Source organism: Muscardinus avellanarius, assembly GCF_963383645.1.
Source record: "Muscardinus avellanarius genome assembly, chromosome: 3".
NCBI classification, from domain to species: domain Eukaryota; kingdom Metazoa; phylum Chordata; class Mammalia; order Rodentia; family Gliridae; genus Muscardinus; species Muscardinus avellanarius.
This window is the reverse complement of record NC_137788.1, coordinates 14,603,862-14,630,313: the sequence shown is the minus strand read 5'-3', so window position 1 is coordinate 14,630,313 and position 26,452 is coordinate 14,603,862. Positions and strand designations below refer to the sequence as shown.

The 26,452-nt window shown below is 52.7% G+C and overlaps 1 protein-coding gene across 1 annotated transcript in view; it reads left to right on the top strand.

Annotated features, from left to right (window-relative positions):
• The window catches only part of ALDH4A1 (aldehyde dehydrogenase 4 family member A1), a gene marked incomplete at both ends in the record, with an annotated part of 37,759 nt that extends 13,629 nt beyond the window's left edge, over window positions 1-24,130 (top strand). Inside the window, 13 exons of the mRNA XM_080693094.1 lie at window positions 687-779; window positions 1,610-1,657; window positions 2,373-2,528; window positions 3,830-3,979; window positions 4,055-4,129; window positions 5,055-5,242; window positions 8,110-8,183; window positions 9,585-9,781; window positions 9,956-10,003; window positions 10,934-11,086; window positions 11,723-11,844; window positions 12,468-12,586; window positions 24,018-24,130. Of these exons, the coding sequence (XP_080549220.1) occupies window positions 687-779; window positions 1,610-1,657; window positions 2,373-2,528; window positions 3,830-3,979; window positions 4,055-4,129; window positions 5,055-5,242; window positions 8,110-8,183; window positions 9,585-9,781; window positions 9,956-10,003; window positions 10,934-11,086; window positions 11,723-11,844; window positions 12,468-12,586; window positions 24,018-24,130 (1,536 nt within the window). The remainder of the gene's footprint in view (window positions 1-686; window positions 780-1,609; window positions 1,658-2,372; window positions 2,529-3,829; window positions 3,980-4,054; window positions 4,130-5,054; window positions 5,243-8,109; window positions 8,184-9,584; window positions 9,782-9,955; window positions 10,004-10,933; window positions 11,087-11,722; window positions 11,845-12,467; window positions 12,587-24,017) is intronic.
• Between the last annotated feature and the right edge of the window lie 2,322 nt (window positions 24,131-26,452).

The following is a 26,452-nucleotide window of genomic DNA, read 5'->3' as shown; positions in this document are numbered from 1 at the left end:
GAGAGAAAGAAAGATTTCACGAAGAAAATATTTTTGTGTGCGTTGTACTGGGGTTTGAACATGGGGGGTACTCTACCTCCCAGCCTTATTTTATTTATTTGTGGTGCTGGGGATTGAACCCAGGAGCATTCTATTTCTGAGCTACACCCCCCAGCCCAATTTTTTTATTCTTTCTTTGGAAACAGGATCTCACCAAGTTGAGGATGGCCTCTCTAAGTGAGGCTGGCTGCTAACCTGCGATCCTCCTGTCTCAGCCTCTCAAGTTCTGGGCTTACAAGCATGCACCGCCATGGCCAGCTTTATTTTTTATTTTGAAACGAGGTCTCTCTAGGTTGCTGAGAATCTCACCAAGTAGCTGAGGCTGCCCTCCAACCTGCAGTCCTCCTGTCTCAACTTCCCAAGTACTGGGATTACAAGCATGTGCTGCCATGTCTGACTTCATGGACATTTTAGATGTGTGTTTTTTTTTTATCTTTGTGATGGCAAGACCAGATGACACCGGCCTCACCTTTGTGCAGGTAACTGAGGCCGGAGCAGGTCCTGCTGCTCCTGGGGGAGCACACGCTCTCTAGTGACCCTGGCCCTGCCCCTGCCTGGGCAGCTGCTTGCAGACCCCACATCAGGATCTTAGGCAGGAGGCAGAGGGGCTGGAAGTGCCCATCTTGCATTCTTGCCCCTCCTCCCAGGCTCTGAAGGACCTGAAGGGCCAGACGGAAGCCATCCCATGCGTGGTGGGGGACGAGGAGGTGTGGACGTCGGACGTGCAGTACCAGGTGTCGGTGAGTTTTGAGGACGGGAGACTTGGTCTCTCCCGAGTGCGGCGCCCAGCTCCGTCAGCTCTGTGCACTCTGCCTTGAAGGGGTCACGGCCTCCTCCTAAATTTTGAATGTTGTAGACCCATAAGTAAAAGGTTCCGTGTCTGGCTCACTCTGAGACCTGTCCGCAGCAAGAAGGGGTAGGGGCTGCTCACAGAAGTGACCATTATTCCTAGCGGATTTGCCCGATGGGCTCTGGAAACTCAGGGCAGAAAGCTGGGTCCCAGCCCCACTGCTCAGAGTTTAATCCACTGGTATTTAAACACTGGTATTAATCCACTGGTATTAAATCCAGTGGCAGGAAACCCACTGGTCCCTACTCTTGGGGGGGGGGGAGTTGAGAAACTGGTCCTTCGGGAAATACCTTCTGGCTCTGTCCTGGGTGGGCATGTGCTGGACCTGGTTTGAAGGGATTCCCCCATGCTCCCACGAGGCCCCGCTGTGCATGCTGGGATGTGGGGCACAGTCAGTGCCTGTTTCCTAGACGGGGAACAGAGCCCATAGTTGGCAGAGCTGGATTCGAACCCATGTCCATCTGACCTCAGCCCACTCTTAGCCCCGGGGAATGTGTGACCCATGGTCCCGCCTTGCTCTGGGGCTGTGGACGCTCCAGAGTGGGCTGTGCCTTCCTCATTGTGTGGCATGTGCACGGTGACCACCAAGAGGGAGGGTCTAGCGTGGCCCTGGGGGGAGGAGGAATGAGCATGTCCAGGACCTTCCTGGACACCAAGCTCCACGCCTGGTCTGTCCCGCCCCACCCTCTAGATAGTGACCCCACTTTGCATCTTTTTTAGCCCTTTAACCACGGACACAAGGTAGCCAAGTTCTGTTACGCCGACAAGGTGAGTCTCTGGTGACCTCGTACTGGGCCTCAGTACACTTCTCTCTCTGGCCCAGGAGAGTGGGGGCCGGGGGGCTGCTTGGCACTGAGGGAGCCCCCGGGTGGAGTCTGACAGGCCCAGGGAACTTGAGCTGGATCAGAGCTGCCTCAGCCAGGCCAGGACACCGCACCACATCCCCGCTACAGTAGAGCAGACCTTGGCTTGGGGAGGGGGTAGAGTGTGGGCTTCTGAGTCAGGGCAGTTGGAGGCGTAGATGGAAAACCAGGCAGGGAGACAGCGCCAGGGATGGGGCAGCCCGGAACAGGGTCTAGGACTGGCATCGGGTGACTATGAAGGCATCTGGCAGTTGGCAGCCACAGGCATGCATCTTGGGCTGTAGTTCCGAGCTCTTGGTGAGCCTCTGGATAGTGGGTTCAAGGCCCACAGGTCCATGGAATACGGGAGGCCCTGATCCGAGCCGGTTGAACAGCTGAAGGACTTGGCCCGTGGTGTGCTGGCCAGCCTGGTGGGTGCTTCTGACCTCAGATAGCAGGACAGGCCCCAGGCCTGGAGCGACCCCACCCGTGATGAAACAAGCTGTCTGCGGCTCTGGGGACGAGAGGCCGAGGGCCAGGGGAGCCAGTGTCTTCCAGGGGACAGTGACTTTCTGAACTTCCCCTTTCCCCTGGGCCTGTCCTGCCGTAGGAGGCGGCTCAGCCTTTCCCTGTCTCACCAGGCCCTGCTCAACAGAGCCATTGATGCTGCCTTGGCTGCCAGGAAAGAATGGGATCTGAAGCCCGTTGCGGACCGCGCCCAGATTTTCTTGAAGGCGGCAGACCTGCTGAGTGGGCCGCGCCGGGCCGAGATCCTCGCCAAGACCATGGTGGGGCAGGTGAGGTGCGGCGGGCCCGGTGGGGCGGGCGGGAAGCAGCCACCTTGTGGTGCCTGGGAGCTGTCTTTCCAACACCTAGCAGATAATGCTTGGCTTCGGAACCACCAAGGTCTGTCCCTCGCTGAGGAGCGAGTCCCAGGTCCCCACCTGGCCTTTCCTGCCGGGCTGTCCTGCCCATCATGTAGCCAGTTTGGACTTAGCGAGACTCCCTCTGTTGCACGTCCGCTGCCTGCAGTGAACTTGCGCTGTCTGGTCCAGTCCAGCCATCCCCTCCAGGAGGCTTCCTGGACCTCCTGGTCCAAAAGGGTTCTGCTGTGTTCTCCCAGAGCATGCTGGTATTGTCAGTTACCGCTCGTATCACACTGGGGCGTATCGGGTCTTTAGGAGCCTTAGGAAGCTTCTGGTCCTCGAGGAAACCCTTACAGCGAGGCATCCCTGGCAGTGCAGGGTGCTGAGAGAGGAGCCGGGGAAGAAAGGGTCAATTTCTCCATCTCCAGGAACCAAGCCTTAGGTGCAGCACCTGGGTTCCTGCAGATTACAGAAGCGAGAACCAAGGCCACAGACCATGTATTTGTTCCCACCTGGCAACCCCCCCTGCTGCACGGGGGTGGGATGACAGCTCCTGTGCCTGGGCTCTAGAGTGTTCCCAGTGGGCACCATGTTGGCAGAAAGACAGGCACGCATGCGCGCTTGGGCCGGAGTCATTTTGGGCTAGGGTTCCTTCTTTATCTGGCCGAAGACTCAGGAGCTTCTAGGAAGCGCACCATACATCTTGGCTTCCTCGGCTGTAGGTCCTCACAGTGCCCACCTGCGTGACCCTGTGTGCTAGGGAGCCACTGGCCCTGAGACACTAAGTCCGCGTCCGTTACCTGCCACTGGGCTCCTCCAGAGGGGCAGGGCCCGTTCTCGCTGCCACGCCCCATGATGTCTCCGCCCTGGTCTTTCAGCCAGTCCCCTTACCAGGCTGGCGTGTGCCTTTGTCTGGAAATGGTCATGCGGGTCGTGATCATGGATCCCTGGGTATTCCTGTATCAGAGTTGCGGTGACACTGAGTTGTGAGGTGCCCAGCCCCAGCGGGAGGCAGTAAATGAGGCCGATGCCAGCCAGGCCAGAGCGTATTAGGGCCAACGGAGGCCGGCGACGTAGGTGCTCGGTAATCCGAGTCCCCCATCCCCTCCCCCGGGCAGGCCCGGTCGGCCCACTGAAGACTCTGCGTCCCTACGGGGCCTGGTTCTGTGCTGACTATGGGAAGAGGCCAGCGGTGGGTGTGTGGTCACTGAGCCCGGTCACCTGCCCTGCAGGGCAAGACGGTGATCCAGGCGGAGATCGACGCGGCAGCGGAGCTCATCGACTTCTTCCGCTTCAACGCCATGTTCGCCCTGGACCTGGAGGGGGAGCAGCCCATCAGCGTGCCGCCCAGCACCAACAGCGTGGTGTACCGGGGGCTGGAGGTACCTGCGGGCTGCCGGGCAGGCGGGGGCCAGCGGGAGCTCCGCGCCAGGCCTCACAGACTCCTCCTTCCCCAGGGCTTCGTGGCGGCCATCTCGCCCTTCAACTTCACTGCGATCGGTGGCAACCTGGCGGGGGCACCAGCCTTGATGGTGAGGACGCAGGGCAGTGGCGCCATACTCGAGCCCTGGGCAGGGACTTGGGGGCCATGTGTGGATTTGAATCCCAGCTTTGTCTTGCCTGGAAGACCCTAGACTTCCCTGAGGGTTGGTTTCTTCACCTGCAAACGCAGAACAGCAGGGACGTCCATGCCACAGCACCGTGAGGACCAGGCCATGCGCTGCCATTAAACCCCGCATAGCTGGCCTCATTTTGCTCTCGGGGCTCCGAGGAGGACCCTGCTGTTATGCCTCTTTGGCAAATAGCAAAACCGAGATGGCGGGAGGACAAGGCCGCACAGCTGGTGTAGACAGAGCAGCTGGCAGGTGTGGACTTAGGAAGCCTCGGGCCAGTGGTCACGAAGTCACTGGGCTGCCCTCCTGTTGCCAGGGCGAAGGTGGCTGTCTCTGTATAAGCTCGCTTTGGGGTGGGAGGGACGCGGTCTGGGCAAGGAAGAGGCCGATGGCATGATCAGCAGGCGTGGGCCCCAGACGAGGCAGCTGGACACGATGCCCATGTGCACACACGGGATGTCCTCGTGTATCTGCATGCACAGACGGGGCATGCACCCAACTCCTGTGCTCGCGATGCTGTGTCCAGGTCACGTGCAGAGAGCCTGGGAGCTCTTGCTGTGCCTACCCGGGGCACCCGGAAATACTGGGGGCAGACCTACCAGGGGATGCAGGACCAGTCAGTACAGACTCCCAGAGGAAGGGCACCCTGCCCAGAGCAAGGGGTGGCTGGGCCAGGCCGCTGGCCAGGGTTTCTGGAGCACAGGGTGGACACTTGGAGAGCAGGGCTGGGTACGGGAGGACATCCTGGACAGCCCAGTGGCCTGGCAGTTTCAGCCGAGGGACCGCCAGGCCGCAGCGTGGGTGGGCGTCAGGGCCTTGTGAGTTAAGCCATGCTTTCTGGCAGGGCAACGTGGTCCTGTGGAAGCCCAGCGACACTGCCATGCTGGCCAGCTACACCGTCTACCGCGTCCTCCGGGAGGCTGGGCTGCCCCCCAACATCATCCAGTTTGTGCCAGCTGATGGGCCCGTGTTTGGGGACACCATCACCGGCTCAGAGCACCTCTGTGGCATCAATTTCACCGGCAGCGTGCCGTAAGTTCCGGAGCCTGGCGGCATAGGCCTTGTCCCCTGCTGCCTGCCCAGGGCGCAAACCCGCAGCTCACACGCTGACCCACCCCCTTCCTCAATGCAGTCTCTGTTTCTTCACCTGCCCATGGGTGGGGGCAGGGGTGATGCCCACCTTGGAATATTTGCAAGGAGGGACAGAGAAAGAGCCCTGTGGGCTGGGAGTGCGCCTACAATTGTTGGGTATCTTTTGTTGTGTTTTTTGTTTTGTTGTGTTTTTTGCGTCACTGGGGATGGAACCCAGGGGCATTTGACACCCAGTCCTATTTTTTATTCTTTATTTTGAAACAGGGTCTCACTGAGTTGCAGAGGGCCTCACTAAGTAGTGAGGCTGTGTGTGAACCGCGATCCTCCTGTCTCAGCCTCCCAAGTACTGGTCAAAGTGTGTGCCGCCATGCCTGGCCAGCTCTAGTTTTTTTTTATTCTTTATTTGGAAATAGGGTCTCACTAAGTTGCAGAGGGCCTCACTAAGTAGCTGAGGCTGGCTGCAAACCTGTGATCCTCCTGTCTCAGCCTCCCAGGTACTGGGTTTATAAACATGCGCCAAGCGCACCACACTCGGCTCGTGGTTGGGTATTTTACTTTTGACATGCCCCGTCACTGGAAAGGGCCTAGGCAAGCTCAGAGGAGGTGGCCTCTGAAGGGAGGAGGTGGCCAGGCAGAGGGAGGAGGGGAAGAGTGTTTTAGACCTAATGTGCTCTGGGGCATCTGTTCCTGTGGCTGGAGGGCTGAGTCTGGGCCCTCTGGGAGAGGGTAAGGGTGGGGCACGGTGAGCGATTCCCCCTTCCCAGGTATCCTGAGACTTCATTCCCCGCTGACTCAGCAGCCATTTCCAACCCCTGCTCTTGTAGGGCTCACTCATAGGCAAGTAATAAATAAACACCAGGCTTTAGGGTCCTGGCTCAAGGTCCTCCTGGGCTGGCCCTCTTACCTCTGGGGGATTTGGTCTAGTGACTCTCAGACCCTTAAGAGTCTGTGGGGTGTCTGGACTTTGTTCTAAGGTGATGGGAGCTACAGAAGGGTTTAGCTGCAGGATGCAGGAATGCCGTAGACAGAGTTCAGTCTCACTCACACCAAGACTGCAAATGGCGGCCCTCGACTTGGACCTGGCAGGTGGCTCTATTTTCTTGGACTTCTCATAGTGATGGTCCAATTTAGTGTCATTGGGATGGTTTTGTTTAAGAATCCAGGCTTCTCAGCCAGGCATGGTGGCGCACGCTCGTAATCCCAGCCTTCGGGAGGCTGAGACTGGAAGATCGTGGTTGGTGGACAGCCTCAGCTACTTAGCAAGGCCCTTTGCAACTCAGTGAGACCCTGACTCAAAATTTAAAGACTGAAAAATAGGGCTGGGGGTGTAGCTCGGAGGTACGATGCCTCTGGGTTCCATCCCCAGTACCGCAAAAAACAAAACAAAAGAAAAAAAAAAAAGCTGCTCACCCTGGGCCTGCGCTTCCGTGTGGGCCTGTTGACTGGAGCGGGCAGCGCTCCCAGTTCCCCCATAGCCCTCCTGGCCGTGGGTCTTCACATCCCTGGTCAGCCCCTGACCACTTTCCTGCCAGTCCCTCCAGGCCCCAGAGCTTGCTTTCCCTAATTCAGGCCATCGCTGTGGCTGCTTTGGCAGCAGCTGGTTTGGCTGGTTAGGCACGGGGGCAGGTGATAACCCTGACTGGAGCCGGGGTAGAGACAGCGGGGTGCAGGCAGCCAGCAGATGAGGGAGGTGTTGCATGGGCGCCTGTCCCTGGGTCAGAGTGGTTGGAGGAGGTGGTCAGTGGGACCGTTCAGGCCTTGAGTAGAAGGGGCATTGTCCCTCGGGGACAAGCAGGCTGGGAGGAAGCTGAACCACACGCGGGTCACTTTGAGGTACCCTCGGGTCACCCGGGTGGAGGTGTTGGGGCAGCCAGGTGTCCAGGTCTGCGGCTGGGGTCCTTTCTGTGGCTTCTTACCTCCTGCTCATCCTTAAGTGCCGCCACCCCCCTTCCCTTCCCCACCCCAGCCCCGGGGTGGAGATGGAAACTTTAGAATTGCTGAGGACAGCCTTTTTCCAAAAGGCCCACCCTGCCAGGCGCAGCCCCCAGGGTCCCCGTGATGAGCGGGTGGCGCCACGCTCGGATGAGCAGCGGGCTCCAAGGTGGGCGAGTCATAAATTAGTATTAGCTACTGTGTCGCGGCTCCTGGGTGATTAGCATTTTTATTGTTTTTGTGGTGCTGAGGTTGGTCACAGTCACAGCCTGGGGAGGAGGCGAGGCCCTGCAGGGCCACAGCCTGCGTGCCCTCTCCCAGGACCCTCTTTGGTTTGGCCTCTCAGACCTGGGCCCGCGCTGCCCCGCAGTCACGCCGTGTGCCCTCCTGTCGGACACCGTGGTCCTAAGTTCCTTGACTCATTGGAACTAATCACAGAACAGCCCCGCTACTTGGGGCTAGTTCTCCAGTTCCTAGGTGAGGTACAGAAACTGCAGCTCAGAGACAGATTAAGTAACAGATGCAGGATCAGAGTCTTGCCCAGCACTTCCTGGGCTCAAAGCTTGTGTGTGTGTGTGTGTGTGTGTGTTTGTTTTTTGCGGTACTGGGGATTTTTATTTATTTTGAAATAGAGTCTCACTGAGTTGCCAAGGGCCTCACTAAGTAGCTGAGGCTGTCTGAGAACCCAGATCCTCCTGTCTCAGCCTCCCTTTACCAGCTACCACCACTTGCCCGCCTTCTGCTGGGCAGCTGACCCTAGAGCTCCTCCTTGGGCTTCTCAGCTCCTTTCCTCTGCCGGGACCTGTTCCCCACCGCAGGGACCTGCCTCAGCCTCCCATGTGCCTGGATCCCTGATACCCACTCTCTGCTTCCAGCACCTTTAAACATCTGTGGAAACAGGTGGCCCAGAACCTGGACCGGTACCGCACCTTCCCACGCCTGGCTGGAGGTAAGAGTCCTCCCTGCCTCCCCTGTGGCTCTAGGCACCACCCTGGCCCTCATGAGAGAGGAGGGGGACATGTCACCATGGGTGGGGTGGGGTCAGCTGTCTGGAGCCCCGGCACTGCTGTGCAGCCCTTTCTGTGATACAGGGGACGGTATCACAGTGGCCCCAAGCCACAGGTGACCATTGCAAGGTTCTGTTTTTCTTTGATCTTATGCTAAATGTCAGGACAGGGGCTGCAGAGACCGAGAGGGCTCGGGACACAAGTGTGTTGATGCCAGAGCTGGGGCTGTGGTTCGGCCTTTTCACCCCCAGGGATTGGGGCCCATGGGGAGTGTGAACCTTGTTTCTGAGCTGGTAGGAGCTTTGTTGAGGGTATCAGAAGGAGAACCCCTCAGTCTGGCCCGGCTGGTGCATCTCCACTGTCCAGCCCCGCAGCACCCCCATGAAGTGTAAGATGAACAGGAGCCCCCAGTGGAGGGCACGGGGTTCTGCTCTCACAACCGCCTTCCCACCCCCTCCCTGATGGAGGGACCGCTGCTTCCCACCCCAGCCTGGAGCATGTGACTGCACTTCTCTGCCTCTGTCTTCTTGTCTTTCAAATGGGAATGTAACAGAGGTGGTCTCTAGGCTGCAGGGAGATTGTCAGGGGAGATTGTCATGGAGTGCTGGCGGTGGCAGGCCTTGGCGGCTGCTGTAACCCAGTATTTTAGCAAGGTTGGAAGTTGTGGTGACCACCTGAGGCTCCTCATGCTAAGAAAACCGGTGCTGGCTCCCAGCGTGGGGAAGGAGGAGGGCCTGGCCCTGACCTGACATGGTGGACTGCCCTCTCCCCTGCTGGGCTGGGGTCCCGGCAGGTCCCTAGAAAGCTGTGCCCACTTCAGGGCTTGGATCCTGGTCCTGCCTCTGCCATCGCAGGTTGGGGAATCAAGTGTTTTCCCTTCCGTGTGGTGGAGGAGTTAGAGCTGATGGCCTCTGGTGACGGTCCCCTTCCCCAGGCTCAGTTTCCTCATCTGTAGAGCAGGAGAATTGACCAGGCTTGCAGGTTTTTGTCTTTTTCTTTTTCATGTGTGGTGCTGGGGATGGAACCCAGGGCATTCTACCTCTGAGCGACACCCCCAGCCCAATTTTTTATTCTTTATTTTGAGACAGGGTCTCACTAGCTGAGGCAGGCCTCAAACCTGTGATCCTCCTGTCTCTGCCTCCCAAGTATTGGGATTACAGGCATGCGCCACCAGGCCCGGCTCTGGCCTGTGGGTTTCTGAAAGAGATACTGTTAGGTTCAGCTCTTCTTTGGGCTGCACGTGTTGGCCCTGGTGGCGGATCCTGTGGGTGAAGGAGGGTCGTAGGTTGGCGCAGGGCGGTGGGGAGCCCTCCTCCGTCTGTCTCCCGCCCCTTTCCCCGCAGAGTGTGGCGGGAAGAACTTCCACTTTGTGCACACCTCAGCGCACGTGGACAGCGTGGTGAGCGGGACGCTGCGCTCCGCCTTCGAGTACGGAGGCCAGAAGTGCTCCGCCTGCTCCCGCCTCTACGTGCCCGGCTCGCTGTGGCCGCAGATCAAAGGGCGGCTGCTGGAGGAGCACAGCAGGATCAAAGTGGGCGACGTGAGTGCCCGGCGCCTTCCACCCGCCGGGCCCAGCGGGGGGCTGATGGGATTGGGCACTGCGCTTGGCCTCCCAGGGGCACGGGCGGCGGGTGCGGGGAGGGCCTCCCTGAGCTGGGCCTGCAGCCCCTCGTCTGAGCCACTCGCTTCTCCCGTCTCTCTCCTTTGCCTCCAGCCTGCAGAGGATTTTGGGACCTTCTTCTCCGCGGTGATTGATGCCAAGGTACGGGCCTAGAAGCAGGGTGCTCCTGGGGGCTGAGTCCTGGCCTGGGAGGGGGCAGAAGAGTTATGGGGGGCTCTGGTGTGGAGACATCCAGCCCTTCTGCTCTGAGCAGAGCAGCTTGGTAGATTATTTTGGAAGGGGCAGAAACCCTCATCTCCCACAACCCTGGAATCAGGCTTGGCAAAAGCCTTTCAAAAGTGCACGTATGCTGGGCCTGATGGCGCACACCTGTGATCCCAGTACTTGGGAGACTGAGACAGGAGGATCGCAGGTTCAAGGACGGCCTCAGCAACTTAGGAGACTCTCAGTAACCTAGGGAGACCCTGTTTCAAAACAAAAAGTAAGAGTGCTTGGGGGTCATAGCTTGGAGCTAGAATGCCCCTGGGTTCAATCCCCAGTTATGCACACACTCACAGAAGTGTGTATCTGTATACACACTCCCGTGCACATAACACACACTCACGCACACACAGGAAGGTCCTCCCCTATGTATGTGCACCCAGGTACATGTGGCACATTGACATGTGACATCCATGGACACAGTCATGCAGATCTGTGGAGCATACATCTCCATGTATGTGCACGTAGGTGTGCATGCTTAGGTCCACCCACAGGCACGCACACACAGCCCTAAAGATACCCACGTGCTTAAATGTAGAGGCAAACAGCTGTGCAGACGTCTGTGTAATTCATCTATGTGGGTGTGTCTATTTGCACACACACTTAGAACTGTACCACGCGTGTACACACACACAAGCTTGCTCTTGCATGGCTTCTAGAAGCAAGCATGCCTGCCCTGGCTCGGCCAGGCCCTGGCGTTGTCTGTGCCCCCCCCCCCGCCCCAGAGCCCGGGCCCTCGGGTGCAGTGTTGCTGAGGGCCACTGGGCGTAACCTCGGCCGTCTTTTGCCGTCCCTCCTCGCCCGTCCCAGGCCTTCGGCCGCATCAAGAAGTGGCTGGAGCACGCACGCTCCTCGCCCAGCCTGACCATCCTGGCCGGGGGCAAGTGTGACGACTCGGTGGGCTACTTCGTGGAGCCCAGCATTATCGAGAGCAAGGACCCGCAGGACTCCATCATGAAGGAGGTGACGGGCGGGACGCTGCTGAGCACGGCGCACACGCAGGGCGCTTGCGCCGTGTCCTCTTGGGCCATTAACCCATTGCACTGAGGAGGAAGGGGAGGCAGTCACGGGAGCCCCTCACAGCTGGAGGGCACAGGGCCAGGCCTTGAGCTCCAGCTCCAGCTCCAGTGCACCTTCATCGCGCTGCTGACCCCGGCCCGTGGGCTGGCATGTCCATGGCCCACAGCAGCCAGCGATTGTGGTAGCTGATGGGTACGGTCTTACTGAGGGCCGGGCAGAGAAGGGTGGCGTTGTCATCCTTACCCTACAGACGAGACAGAGGTCCCAGGACATGCAGGCACTTGCCCAGGGCGTCTGGGGGCTGCAAGCGTGGGGGGGAGGTCTTCCTCCAGCCCAGCTGTTCTGAGAGCCCCCCATTTCTGAGGGCCTGGACCGTTTGCTCTCCAGGTGTGGGTTTGGCAGAGTCCAAAGAAGTTCTTAGATGTTTTGCCTGCATGGAGGGGGGGCAGGGGCTTAGACACAGCTGTGCAGCACCTGGCTCCCCTTGGGGGGGCCAAGATACGGACTGGGGCCCAGGGACCGGGGAGAGCGGGGCCAGGTGGGGGCGCCAGGCGGCCTGACCTGGGGGCCTCTCTCCAGGAGATCTTCGGGCCAGTGCTGACGGTGTACGTGTACCCAGACGAGAAGTACAGAGAGACACTGCAGCTGGTTGACCGCACCACTAGCTATGGCCTCACGGGGGCAGTATTTGCTCAGAATAAGTGAGTGGCCGCAGCCCAGGAGCCCCAATCCCACCGTCCCATCCCCACCTCCTGGATGTGATGCCAGAGCTCCCCGGCATTTCTCTCCTTTCCCTCCCCTCATCCCCGGCAGGCAGGGGCTCAGCCAGGCTCAGCGGTAAACAGAGATGCTGGGCCCTGCCGCGGGCTCTGGAGGGCCTGGCCTGGGAGTTTTAGACAGGCTCCACGGATCTGGCAAGGCCCCTGAGCCAGGCGACAGCCCCGTGATGCCAAAGCAGAGGCGAGGTGCAGGGCCGGGGCTGTGGGTGTGCAGAGGCAGGGCCTAGGGTGCTTACTGCGTTTCCCTGTCCCGGAGCCCTGAACCTGCCCAGAGAGGATAGAGGTGGGAAGGAACCCAGGAGGAAGGCTGAGGTTCTTGGGTCCCCAGCTCCAGAGAGGCAGGGACATGGACTCCTTCCCCAGGCGCAGCCCGAGCCCCTGTTCACCCGGGTCGGAGGCTCACCCGCCCAGAGGGGCTCTGCCAGCAGCCGGCCAGCGTCCCTTGTCCCTGGGGTGGCCCCGTGCTGAGTTGGCTGGCGGGGATGCTGGGGTAGGACCGGGATGGCAGGGCTCGTGGGCGCCTTCTCACCACTGCCGCCTCGCAGGGACGTCGTCCAGGAGGTGACGGAGGTGCTGAGGAACGCCGCGGGCAACTTCTACATCAACGACAAGTCCACCGGCTCCGTGGTGGGCCAGCAGCCCTTCGGGGGAGCCCGCGCCTCTGGTGAGTGGCCCCCTTCCCCGAGGGGGCTCCAGATGCTTAATCTCAAGGGTGTTTGGAGAAATAGGAAGGGTACTATGTGCCCAGTGCTTACTGTGGGCAGGGAACGTGCTATCCAAGCATCCTTTCAACCACCTGTGAGCAAAGGGACCATTCTCCTTTTTAATAATAATAATAATAATAATAATAAATATTATTATTATTATTATTATTAATTTTGTGTGTAGTACTGGGAATTGAGCCCAGGAGCATTCTTCTACCAAGCTGCAGCCTCAGCCCCATATATTTTTTTTTTTTTTGGTCCTGGGGATTGAACCCAGGGACATTCTACCTCCAAGCTATACTCCCAGTCCTATTTTATTTTTACTTGGAAACAGGGTCTTGTGAGGTTGGTGAGAATCTCACTACTTGCTGGGACTATCCTCCAACCTATGGTCCTCCTGTCTCAGCCTCCCGAGTACTGGGATTACTTACAAACGTGTGCCACCACACTCAGCTTTTAAATTTTTTATTTTTATTTTTTTATTATTTTTGTAGTACTGGGGTTCCTGGAAACCCTTCTACCTCTGGGCTACACTCGCAGACCTTTTTTTTTTTTTATACCTTTTATTTAGAAACAGGGTCTCTTAAGCCAGCGAGTCTGGCTTCGAACCTGCGGGATCCTCCTGTCTCTACCTCCTAAGCGCAGGGATTTCAAGCGCGCACCACCACAACCGGCTAAATTTTTTTTTTTTTAATGAGGGACTGGGGATGGAACCCAGGGGCCTCTACCTCTGAGCTACATTCCCAGCCCAATTTTTTATTTTTTATTTTGAAACGGGGTCTCACTAAGTTGCAGAGGGTCTTGCTAAGTTGCTGAGGCTGGCCGCAAACCTCTGATCCTCCTGTCTCAGTCTCCCAAGTACTGGGATTATAAGTGTGTACCACCATGCTTGGCTAACATTTGTCCTTTTAATGACAGCCTTTTTATTTTATTTTATTTATTTATTTATTTATTGTGGTACTAGGGGTGGAACCCAGGGGCCTTTTACCTCCGGGCTATACTCCCAGACCTATTTTATACTTTATTTGGAAACAGGGTCTCACTAAGTTGCTGAGAGCCTCACTGATTGGCTGAGGCTGGCTTCGAACCCGTGTGATCCTCCTGTCTCAGCCTCCCAAGCGCGGGGATTACAAGCGTGCGCCACCACGCCCGGCTCTGACAGCCCTTCTTACTGGAGTACGGTGGCATCTCATTGTGGTGTTAACTTACATTTTCTCCATTATTAGTGATGCTGAAAAGTTTTCATGCACCCTGGCCCTGGGCATATCTTCTTTTGAAAAATGTTTAGTACAGGTGCCTTTTAAATTTTTTTTTTTAATTTTTGTTTTCTCTTGCTGTTGAGTCTTTTGCACCCTTACGTTGTCTGGATCTTAACCCCCTTTCAGAGTTACAGTCCATGGCTGTTTCCTCCCATTCTGGAAGTTTTCTCTTCACTCCAATGATTATTTTCTTCACTGTGCAGAAGCTTTTCAGTTTGTGTAATTCCATTTCTGTTTTTACTTTTCTTTCCTGTGCCTTTGAGATCTTGTTAAAATAAAAATCTTTAGCCGGGCGTGGTGGTGCACGCCTGTAATCCCAGCATTCCAGAGTTGAGACCGGAGGATCGCGGTTCGCAGACAGCCTCAGCTACTTAATGAGGCCCTCTGCAAGTCAGTGAGACCCGGATTCAAAATAAAGAATAAAGAATAGGGCAGGGGGTGTAGCTTGGAGGTCAAATGCCCCTGGGTTCCATCCCAGACCTGAAAAAAATAAAATAAAACAAAAATCTTTGCCTATTCCAACATCTGGAGGTGTTTCCCTTATGTTTTCTTAGTAGTTGCATACTTTGGGGTCTTATACTGAAACCTTTAATCCACTGAGCGTTGATTTTTTTTTTTCATAACTGGTCATAGATAGAGGTCTAGTTTTATTCTTCTGCAGGTGGATTCTTGGTTTTTCTAGTAACATTTACTGAAAAGACTCCTTTCTCCGATGTGGGCTTAGCACCTTTGTAAAACATCAGTGGGCTGTAGACGTGTGGCTTTACATCTATGATTTCTGTTCTGCTCCATTGGTCTATGTGTCTTTTTTTTTTTTTTAATGTCCAAACCACGCTGTTCCAATTACAACAGCTTTGTAGTATATTTTGAGGTTAGATAGTGTCATGCCTCCTGCTTTATTGTTATTGTACTCAAGTACAGTTGCTAATTGGGGTGTTTTGTGATTCCTTACACCTGTTAGAATTGTTCTTTCTAACATTCTGAGAAGAATGACCTTGGTCTCTTGATGGGGATTGCCTTGAATCTGACGATTGCCTTGGGTCCCCGAGTCTTCCTATCCATGAACATAGAATACCCTTCCGTTCTTTTTGTGTCCTCTTCGGTTTTCTTTTACTAATGCATTCTAGTTTTTCCTGTAGAGATCTTTTCACCTCTTTAGTTAAGTTTATTCCTAGCTATTTAAAAAAAATTTGTAGCTTTTGTAAGTAGGATTCTTTCTTGATTTCTATTTCAGATAATTTGCTATTGGTATATAACAACACTAATGATTGTATATTGATTTTATATTCTCCAACTTTGCTGAGTTCATTAATTAGTTCTAATAGTTTCTTGGGCGAGTCTTTATATATATGATTATGTTTTATTTTTTTTTTCTTTTTGGGTTTGGGGATGAAACCCAGGGGCATTTGACCTCTGAGCTACACCCCCTGCCCTATTTCTTATTTTGAAACAGGGTCTCACTAAGTTGCAGAGGGCCTCACTAAGTAGCTGAGGCTGTCTGTGAACCGCGATCCTCCGGTCTCAGCCTCCCGAATGCTGGGATTACAAGCATGTGCCACCACGCCCGGCTATGATCATATTTTCTATGTGTAAGATCATGTTATTTACAGTGACAGTTTGACTTTTTTTTTTTTTAAGATTTAAAGAAGTTTATTAGAAAGGTAGAAATACAGAAAATAGAAATACAGCTCCATACCAGACTGGCATGGAGGGGTGACTCGAAATGAATACACCCCAGTTTGACTTTTTTTCCCCCCACATGGATTCTCCTCATTTCTTTCTCTTGCCTGAGCGCTGTTGTTAGGATCCAGAACTAGGTTGAATAAAAACGGTAAAAGTAGGCATCCTTTTTCTTTTTCCTGAATTTTGAGAGAAAGCTCTCACCTTTTCCCTGTTCAGTAATATTAACTGTTTGTTTGTTTGTTTGTTTGTTTGTTTGTTTTTGGTGCTGGGGGCTGAACCCAGGGGCATTCTACCTCCATGCTATACCTCCAGCCCTATTTTATTTTTTATTTTGAAACAAGAGTCTCTCTAAATCGGGGAGGGCCTAAGTTGCCGAGGCTGGCTTTCTTCCTGCGATCTTTCTGCCTCAGCCTCCCAAGTGCGAGGATTACAAGTGTGCACCACCACACCTGGCTAATTTTAATTTTAATCATTTTGATGGTGCTGGGCACTAAACCCAGGATTTCACGCATGCTAGGCTGTCGCTCTGACACTGAGCTACGTTCAGCAGCTGTCGACTTAGAATTTTATTGTTTTGCGGTATATTCCTTCTATATCTAATTGGCTCGGTGTTTTTATGATGAAGAGAAGTTGAATTGCATCGTGTCTTTCTGCATCTTTGGAGATGAACATGTGGTTCTTAACCCTTCATTCTGGTGATGCAATGTATTACGTTTATTGATTAGCGTGTGTTGAATCATTCTTGTATCCCTGGGATGAATCCCTCTCTCATGGTGAATAATCTTTTTAATGCTGATTTTATTCGCAAGTATTTTGTTGAGAATGTTTTGCATCTGTGTTCATCAAGGACATTGGCCTGTAGCTCCCCCCCCCCCTTGGGATCTCATCTGGTTTTGTTATCAGGGTAATGTTGGTGTTGCAGCATGAGTTTGAAGAATTCCCTTCTCCAGTTTTTTGGAGTGAATTGATAGCTTACTTAAACATTTGGTAGAACTCAGCAGAGAAACCATCTTGAGTGTGTGTGTGTGTGTGTGTGTGTGTGTGTGTGTGTGTGCGCATGCACATGCATGTGTGGTACTGGGATTGAACCCAGGGGCATTCTACCTCTAAGCTACATCCCCAGTTCTCTTTTATTTTTTATTTGGAAACAGAGTCTCACTAAGTTGCTGAGAGCCTTACCAAGTTGCTGAGGCTGGCTTTGAACCTGCAACCCACGTCTCAGCCTCCAGAGTAGTGGGATTACAAGCATCTGCCACTGTGCCTGCCTTCATCCAGGGCTTTTCTTTGATGGGAGACTTATTACTTAAGTAACTTCATTACTTGTTATTGGTCTGTTCGGATTTTCTATTTCTTAGTGATTCGATCTTGGTAAAAGGCACCTGGCTGGCGTGTACGGAGATCTCATCCCTAGTACCCCCAAACTATAAGGCTTATTAAGCTGTTTGTGACCAGGAATTTGTCTGGCCCTCCTAGGTTATCACATTCGCTGTTATATCTTCATCCTAAACTCTAAGGAGCCCTCGGATTTCTGTGATTTGAGTTGTAACATCCCTTTCATCTCTGGTCTTATTTATTGAAGTTTTTCCTTTTTCTTTTCTTCATCTTCCTGTTGTGTTTGTCAGTTTTGCTGATCTTTCTGAAGAACCAGTTCTTTGTCTTGTTGATATTTTTTATTGATTTTAGTCTCTATTTCATGTAGCTCTGTCCCGATTTTTATGATTTCTTTGGATTTGGGGTTGGTTTTATATTTTCTAGTTCTTTGAGATGCACCAGTAGGTATTTATTTATTTATTTATTTGTTTGTTTATTTATTTATTTATTTGGGCACTGGGAATTGAACTCAGAGATGCTCTAACACCGAGCTACATCCCTGGCTTTTATTTATTTATTTATTTTTGGTGGTACTGGGGATGGAACCCTTCTACCTCCGGACTACACTCCTATACCTATCTTATATTTTATTTGGAAACAGGGTCTCTTAAGCCAGTGAGGCTGGCTTCAAACCTGCGCGATCCTCCTGTCTCTGCCTCCCAAGCGCGGGGATTACAAGCGTGCGCCACCACGCCCGGCTTTTTATTTTTAAGACAGGGTCTCACTAAGTTGCCCGGGCCGCCCTCAAATTTGCAATCTTCCTGTCTCAATCTTCTGAGTTGCTAGGATTAAAGGAATACACTGTCATGACCAGCCAGGGATACGCTTTTATGTGAAATCTTTGCACTGTGTGTGCGTGCGCGCGTGTGTGCGTGCGTGTGTGTGCGCGCGCGTGTGTGTGTGTGTGTGTGTGTGTGTGTGTGTGTGTGTGTGTGTGTGACTAGGGACCGAACCAGGGACTGAACCTGGGGGAGTCTACTTCTGAATTCTACCCTCAGCCCTTTTTAATCTTTTTAATCTTTGCTTTGAAGCAGAATCTTGCTGAGTTGCTGAAGCTGGCCTCAAACCTCCAATCCTCCTGTCTCCGTCTCCTAAATACTAGGATGGCAGGTGTGTGCCACCGTGCCTACCTACCTGTTTTGATATGGGTCTCGATTGCTACAGACTTCCCTCTTAGTGGCACTTCTGCTATATATCCTAGGTTTTTGGTATATAATGTTTCCATTCTCATTTTATTTCAAGAAATTTTAAAATTCTTTAATTGATTTTTGTTTTTTTAATCTTCCTGGATCCATTGGCTGTTCAAGAGACGTTATTTGCTAGCCATGTATTTTAGTTGTAAAGTTTTTCTTCTTCCTGATTTCTAGTTTTATTGCATTATAGTTAAAACATATGATTTTATTTCTCAGTGACTTTTGTGGGCTAGGCATGTAGCTTAGGGGTAGAACATATGCTTGGCGTGCGCAAGGCCCTGAATTGCATCTTTCAGAACATGTTTTGTGGCCTAGCATGGATCTCTTCTACAGAATGCTCCGTATACCAAGGAGAAGACCTGTACTCTACAGTTAGATGGAATATGCTGCAGGTGTCTAGGACGAGAGTGGACTCTGATTCTGCTGTTTCTTTTTCGATTTTCTGTCTGGATAACCTCTCCGTTGTTGAAAGTGGGGTGTTAAAGCCCCTGCATTATTGTACCGGAATCTCTCCCCCACTTGCTGTACATGTTTAGGTTGTTATGTTGGTTGCATATTGATGTACAGTCGCTATTCATTCATTCCTGCTGACTTCTTGAACCCGCGCCTCCTTTTGCTGCTTTTAATTTAAAATGTATTTTATCAGCTCTAAATATGGCTATTCCTGCTTCCCTTTGGATTCCATCTGCATGGGATCATGGGATCGTAGTCCCTTTGTTTTCATTCTATGTGCATCCTTAGAAAGGATCTTCTGTAAGCAACATATGGTTGGGTCATTTTTTTTTTAATTCGTTTTTTTTTTTTTTTTTTTTTTGTTGCAGGTCTGGGGATGGAACCCAGGGGCATTCTACCTCTGAGTTACACCCCTGCCCTCTTCTTTATTCTTTATTGTGAGACAGGGTCTCACTGAGTTGCAGAGGGCCTCCTTAAGTTGCTGGGGCTGCCTGCGCACTGCGATCCTCCCGCTCTCAGCCTCCTGAATGCTGGGATGACAAGGCAGCGGCACCACGCCCGGCATTCATTGTCTTTTACTTGGGAAGTTTAATCTACTCACATTTAAGATAATTATAAGTAGGCAGAATCTTATGATAGCCAATTTGTTACTTGCTTTCAGGTTTTATTGTATTCCGCTCTTCCTAGGTGATTCATTCTAGTGGTGTCTTTTAATTCCTTGCTTATTATTTTCGGTGTGTCTGTTTTGAGGCTTATTGTAAGGCTTACAAAAACAATTTGGGGTTATAACAAGCCGTTTTTTAAATAATAGTAACCCGACATGATCATAAAGAAAGAGACAGAAAATATCGTAATCAACCCTAGGTCTAGGGATTTATCTCAGATCTCAGCGTAGCATTCATGGTGCTCTGGGTTTGATCCCTGGTGGTAAGAAAGGATAAAGAAAACTTTGAACTGGCACTACATTTTGAAGTTTCTTTTCCTTTCTTTCTTTTTTTTCCCCTTCAGTACTAGGGATTGAACTCTGGCCATTCTACCTCAGAGCTATACCTCAGCCCCATTTTTTATTCTTTATTTTGAAACAGGATCTCACTGAGTTGCGGAGGCCCTCACTGTGTAGCTGAGGCTGGCCACAAACCCGCAATCCTCCCGTCTCAGCCTCCCAAGTACTGGGATTACAAGCGTACGCCACCACGCCCAGCAGTTTTAAACTTTTGATGTTTTATTTTACATCTTTCTATATTGCCTACCTCTAAACATTAGTATAGTTATTATTTTAAAATTTGTTTTACACAGGATATGGTGCTGCACGCCTATAATCCAGTACTTGAGAGGCTGAGACAGGAGGATCACCAGCCATAGCAATTTAGGCTCTCAGCAATTTAGTGAGACCTGTTTTCAAATAAAAAATAAACTGAAGCCAGGTGTGGTGGTACACATTTGTAATCCTAGTGCTTGGGAGGCTGAGATAGGATTGCAGGTTTGTGGCCAGTCTCAGGTACTTAGTGAGGCCCTCTACAACTTAGTGAGACCCTGTTTCAAAATAAAGCACGCACGCACGCACACACACACACACACACACACGCACGCACGCACGCACGCACGCACGCACACACACACACAGTGCAAAGATTTCACATAAAAAGCATATCCCTGGCTGGTCATGACAGTGTATTCCTTTAATCCTAGCAACTCAGAAGATTGAGACAGGAAGATTGCAAATTTGAGGGCGGCCCGGGCAACTTAGTGAGACCCTGTCTCAAAATAAAAATAAAAAGCCGGGTGTGGTGGTGCACGCTTGTAATCCCCGCGCTTGGGAGGCGGAGACAGGAGGATCGCGCAGGTTTGAAGCCAGCCTCACTGGCTTAAGAGACCCTGTTTCCAAATAAAAAGTATAAAATAGGTCTGGGCATGTAGCCCAGAGGTAGAAGGGCTTCCAGGAGCCCAAGTTCCACAAAAAATAAATAAATAAATAAAAAATAAAGAATAAAGAATAAAAATAGAGCTGGAAGTGTAGCTCGGAGGTAGAATACCCCCGGGTTCCATCCCCAGTGCAGATAGATAGGTAGATAGATAGATAGATAGATAGATAGGAAGGATTGGGAATGTAGCTCAGAGGTAAACACTCCTGGGGTTCAATCCCCAGAAACCCCCCCACCACACACACACATTGTTTTGCTTTTCTTGTCTTCATACCAGAGACAAGATAGTTTATGGACCATATTTATAATATTAAGCATTTTTTTTGAAGATTTAAAGAAGTTTATTAAAAAGATAGAAATACAGAAAATAGTTACAGCCCCATGCCAAAATGGCATGAGGGGGGAGGGTGGCCCGGGCCAACTCCCCACTCCCCATTATTAAGCATAGTTACTCTCTGTTGCGGTGATGATGGTGTCCGGGATTGAACCCAAAGGCATTCTACTTTTTTTTTATTTGGTGGTACTGGGGTTCCTGGAAGCCCTTCTACCTCCGGGCCACACTCCCAGACCTGTTTTATACTTTTTTATATTTGGAAATAGGGTCTCTTAAGCTTAACAGTGCGGCTGGCTTCGAACCTGCGCGATCCTCCTGTCTCCGCCTCCCAAGCGCGGGGATTACAAGCATGCGCCACCACGCCTGGCGAGGCATTCTACTTCCGAGCTACACCTCCAGCCCTTTTTATTTTAGTTGAATATTTTTATTTTGAAATAAGGTCTTGCTAAGTTACTGAAGCTGGCTTCGAACCTGCGATCCTCTGTCTCCGCCTCCCAAGTACTGGGATTACGGGTGTCCGCTGCTGCCGTCCCTGGCTCGCATAGTTACTCCTACAAGTCGCTTTTATACCTTCTGATGTCTTCTTAAAAGTCTCTTTCTTTCCTTTTAAACACACGCTCCTTAGCATTTCTTACAGGACAGATTAGGTGAGATGCATTCTCTCAGCTTCTATTTGGAAATATCTCCTTTTCCCCTCCCTCCCTCCCTCCCTTCCTCCCTTCCTTCCTTCCTTCCTTTTTTTTTCCTTGCAGTACTAGGAGTGAAACCCAGGGCATTCTACTTCTACCTCTGAGCTACACCCCCAACCCTATTTATTTTTTTATTCTTTATTTTGAAACAAGGTCTCAGTAAGTTGCGGAGGGCCTCACCAAGTAGCTGAGGCTGTCCACAAACCGCGATCCCCCTGCCTCGGCCCCCCAGACGCGGGGATTCCAAGCGTGCCCACCACGCCCGGCTCTCCCCTTTATTTCTAAAGGGCATCTTTGCTGGGTACGGTGCGCTGGATTGGTGCATTTTTTTTTTTCCTTCAGTACTGTGAAAATATTGTGCTACTCTCCCCAGGCCTGTAAGGTTTCTTTTGAGAAGCTGGCTGTCGGGTGAATTGGGGCACCCTTAAAAGTTATTTGTTTCTTTCTCTTGCTGCCTTAAGAATCTCTTCTCTTCCGCCGGGCGCGCTGGCAGTGCTTGGGAGGCCGAGACAGGAGGATTGATGGCAGGTTCACGGCCAGCTTCAGCTACTTAGTGAGGCGCTCCACAACTTAGTGAAACCTTAAATAAAGAATAAAAAATAGCCGGGCGTGGCGGCGCACGCTTGTAATCCCCGCGCTTGGGAGGCAGAGACAGGAGGATCGTGCAGGTACGAAGCCAGCCGTGCTGGCTTAAGAGACCCTGTTTCCAAAAATAAAAATCTTGGTCTGGGAGTGTAGCCCAGAGGTAGAAGGGCTTCCAGGAACCCCAGTACCACAAAATAAAATAAAATAAAATAAAAAATAGGGCTGGAGGTATAGCTCAGAAGTAGATTGTTCCTGAGTTTAATCCCTAGTACTACCAAAAAAAAAAAAAAAGAAGAATCTTCTCTTTATTTTTCACACTTGAGAGTTTGATTATAAGATGTCTTCGATGATTGAGTGAAATCTGACCAGTGACCTTCAGTGAAATCTGACCAGTGACCTTCAGCCTTCTCGTACCTTTATTTGTATCCTTCTCTGGATTTCGGAAGGTGCTTTTTTTTTTTTTTTTTGGTGGTACTGAGGATGGAACCCAGGGACTTCTACCTCCGGGCTACACTCCCAGACCTATTTTATATTTTATTTGGAAACAGGGTCTCTTAATCCAGCTGAGGCTGGCTTCGAACCTGAGCGATCCTCCTGTCTCAGCCTCCCAAGCGCAGGGATTACAAGCGTGCGCCACCACGCCCGGCCTGGGAAGGTGCCTTTTACTATCTCTTTGAATAAGCTTTCTACCACCGTGGTATTCCCAAGTCCTAGGGACTCCAATAAAGGGATTACAAAGGCTATCTTATAATTTTTATTTTTTTTAATTAAGATTTTGTGTGTTTAGGTTATTGGCGCGCTTGGGAGGCAGAGACAGGAGGATCGCGCAGGTTCGAAGCCAGCCATACGTGCTGGCTTAGGAGACCCTATTTCCAAATTAAAAAAAAAAAAAATGTAAAAATAGGTCTGGGAGTGTAGCCCGGAGGTAGAAGGGCTTCCAGGAACCCCAGTACCACCAAAAAAATAAATAAATAAATAAATAAAAATAAAACCAGGGGGATTCATTACCCCTGAGGGCTACATCACTCTTTATTTTTTGTTCTAAAGCACAGTCCCACTAGGTTGCTGAGAGCCTTGCTATGTTGCTGAGGCTGTCCTCGGATCTGCTATCCTCTTGTCTCAGCCTCCCAAGTACTAGGACTACAGGCTTGATTTCGTATCTTATGGTACTGGGAATCCAACCCAGGGCCTGGTGCTTGCTAGGTGAATGCTCTACTACTCAGCTTCAGACCTTACAAAGGACATTTTAAGGAATACAGGTGGACAGCCAGATGAAGAGGTGCGTAGGGTGCGCTTCTGTCCCGTGCAGTTTGGGGTATACCGCTCTCCTGGTCTGGATGCGGTCCTGTGCACCAACCTGAGAGCTCTCAGAACCTGGTCCTTTGGGGATTTTGGGAAGCTTCATTGTGTAAGCACAATGAATGAATTTAATCAATTAAGTCACTAGCCACTAGCGATTAGGACAGCCAGCAACTCACAGGGATGCTGAAAGTTCCAACCCTCTAACACAGAAATGGTTTCCCTGACAACCAGCTACGCCCCTCTGAGCGACTCATTAGCATACATTCAGATATGACTGGAGGGGGCTTACGAATAACAAAAGATGTGCCCCTAACCTCTGCCACTCCAGAAATAGGAGCTGGCCAGGAAGGGACCTGGTTGTGGAAACGAGACACAGACCTCTTACTGTGTCTCAGAGTCACGCCAGGTGCCTGTCACACCTGCTCAGCACCCCGGCTGCCATGACTGCTTAGCTGCTGTGGCCCTCCCAGTCTGCCGGTCCACGCGGGGTCCCGTCCCCTCCCCTGGCCCGGGCCGATGCCCGGCTCGCTTGACCACTGTTCCTTCTACCCAGAACCCTTGTGTCTTCTCTGAGAAAAACCAGAACTGTCTTTTCCACAGGAACCAATGACAAGCCGGGGGGCCCCCACTACCTCCTGCGCTGGACGTCACCCCAGGTCATCAAGGAGACCCACCAGCCCCTGGGGGACTGGCGGTACTCCTACATGCAGTGAGCCCCGCTCCACGCCACCGCCACCGCCTGTCTGTCCATCCAGACGACCGGCCTTGCTGCACTGGCCCTGGCCAGCCCTCCACCGGCCCCCATGGACAGCTCTCCTTCTGGACCACACTGGGCCCCATCCCGCAGCAGGCCTCAGTCCCTCCTACTCCCGGGGTCAGGTGCCCGGGTTCTGGTTTGAGATTCCGCCACCCCTTCTCCTCCAGGCCACCCTGGAAGTCCCGTCCGGGAGGAATGACTTGTCACTGGCAGGGCCCCCACCTGCCGGCTTCTCTCTCCCCACACCTGGGGCTCTGGGGGAGAGGAGGCGTCTGACTGCTCACACGGGCTCCTCCAGGTGTCCAGGGCACGAGTGCCCCAGCTGGCTTCGCGCTCCATGGTCCAAGCTGCCCACCACCCTCTCTCTCTGTCCAGCCCCACCTGGGCCAGCAGCACCTGTGCCCGGACACGCCTTAGCCACTGTGCCTTCCCTGGTGCTCCTGAGGCCCGCACCGTTCCTACCACCTGCTGAGGTGTGGTGTGCAGAGATCTTCATGGCGGCTGTGAATGTGGACCCTCAGGCGGGCCTGTCCTTCTGGGCACCCCTTGGCACTCTGGTCCTGCCTCTAGAGATGCCCACTCCCAGAGCAGGTCTTGGGGCCTCGGCCTCCCTGCAGAGGCCCAGGCCGACATCGCTGCCTCTCCTCCCAGCTCCAAGACCAAGCTCTGAGTCCTGCCACCCTGGCTTGAGGATGTTGCTTCTGGAATTTTCTCTGTTCTGCACCAGCCCCTTGGTGGCAACCCCCCGCCGGGTGGGTTCTGGGTGGCCGGGGCTCTCTGGGGCGTGGCTTTCCAGGTGGCACTGAGACCTGTTGGAGTGCTGGTCCTCAGGCAGCTGGCGTGGCCGCCCCCACGTCCAGGGTGGGGGTGGGCTCTGCCTCCAGGGTCCCTGTCTGTCCCCGTGGAGGGGCAGGGTGCAGGCTGGAGGTGTTTCTGTTTCTACTGGTTTTACACTGTGAGGTGGCTACGGGAGACACCCGTGGCCACCAATAAAATGCGTCTTATGTAGTCCAAGCGTGGCCTTGCTGGCAGGGGCAGCAACTCCGATCCTGGCGACATTGCTGACACATTGTCAGGCGCCCTCTGTGTGGGAGGAAGGTGGCCCTGGGATTGGGGGGGTACCTGCGGGAGGCGGCAGCAGCTTTGGAGCCAGACGACCTGAGCTCTAATCCTGGCTCACTGCCCCCAGGCAAGTGACAACGCGGTTACACAACTTCCGACCTCTGTCTCTCCATCTGTAAAATGGGTACAGTTCCCTCGCATGGCCCCAGACAGGTTCTCAGGAGAAGCGAGGTGACTGAGATGCCCTCACATGCGCACACATGGGTTATCTGTGACTGCGTAGAACAGTGCTAAGGAGTGATTAAAAAGCGCTATTAACGCCGGGGCATGGTGGCGCATGCTTGTAATCCTCGCACTTGGGAGGCGGAGACAGGAGGATCGCGCAGGTTTGAAGCCAGCCGCGCTGGTGTAAGAGACCCTGTTTCAAAAATATAAAATAGGTCTGGGAGTGTAGCCCGGAGGTAGAAGGGCTTCCAGGAACCCCAGTACCACTAAAAAAAAAAAAAAAGGCGCTATTTACCCTCTGCCATAACCACTGCAATCGTGTCGGTTGGACCACGGCACTCGGGTATTTGGTCAGATATTCTGGATGTTTCTCTAGAACAGTGTGTTTGGGGACCGGGCTTGGTGGTGGACACTTGTAATCCCAGCATTTGGGAGGCCGAGACCAGGGAATCGCGGTTCACGGACAGCCTCCGCTACTTAACGAGACCCTTCACAACTCAGACCCTGTTTCAAAAAATAAAAAGACTAAAAACTAGGACTGGGGGTGTAGCTCGGAGGTGCCCCTGGGTTCCATCCCCCGTACCGCAAAAATAAAGGGAAAGTGAACCGCCCTACATATCGTGAGCGGGCCTCGTCCAATCAGTTGAAAGCCTCCGCAGAACAGAGAAGGAGCTCCGGGCCGGAGTGAATCCTGCCACAGGTGGCCGCGGACGTGAACTGCCGCACTTGTGTCTCCAGCCCCGGCCCACTCTGCAGACTTCGACCTTGTCAGCGGCAGTCACGTGAGCCAGTTCCTTATTTTATTTTTATTTTTATTTATTTATTTATTTTTTGCGGGTCTGGGAATCTGACCCAGGGGCATTCGACCTCTGAGCTACACCCCCTGCCCTATTTTTTTTTTTAATTATTTATTTTGAAACCGGGTCTCACTGAGTTGCAGAGGGCCTCACTAGCCGAGGCTGTCCGCGAACCGCCATCCTCCGGTCTCAGC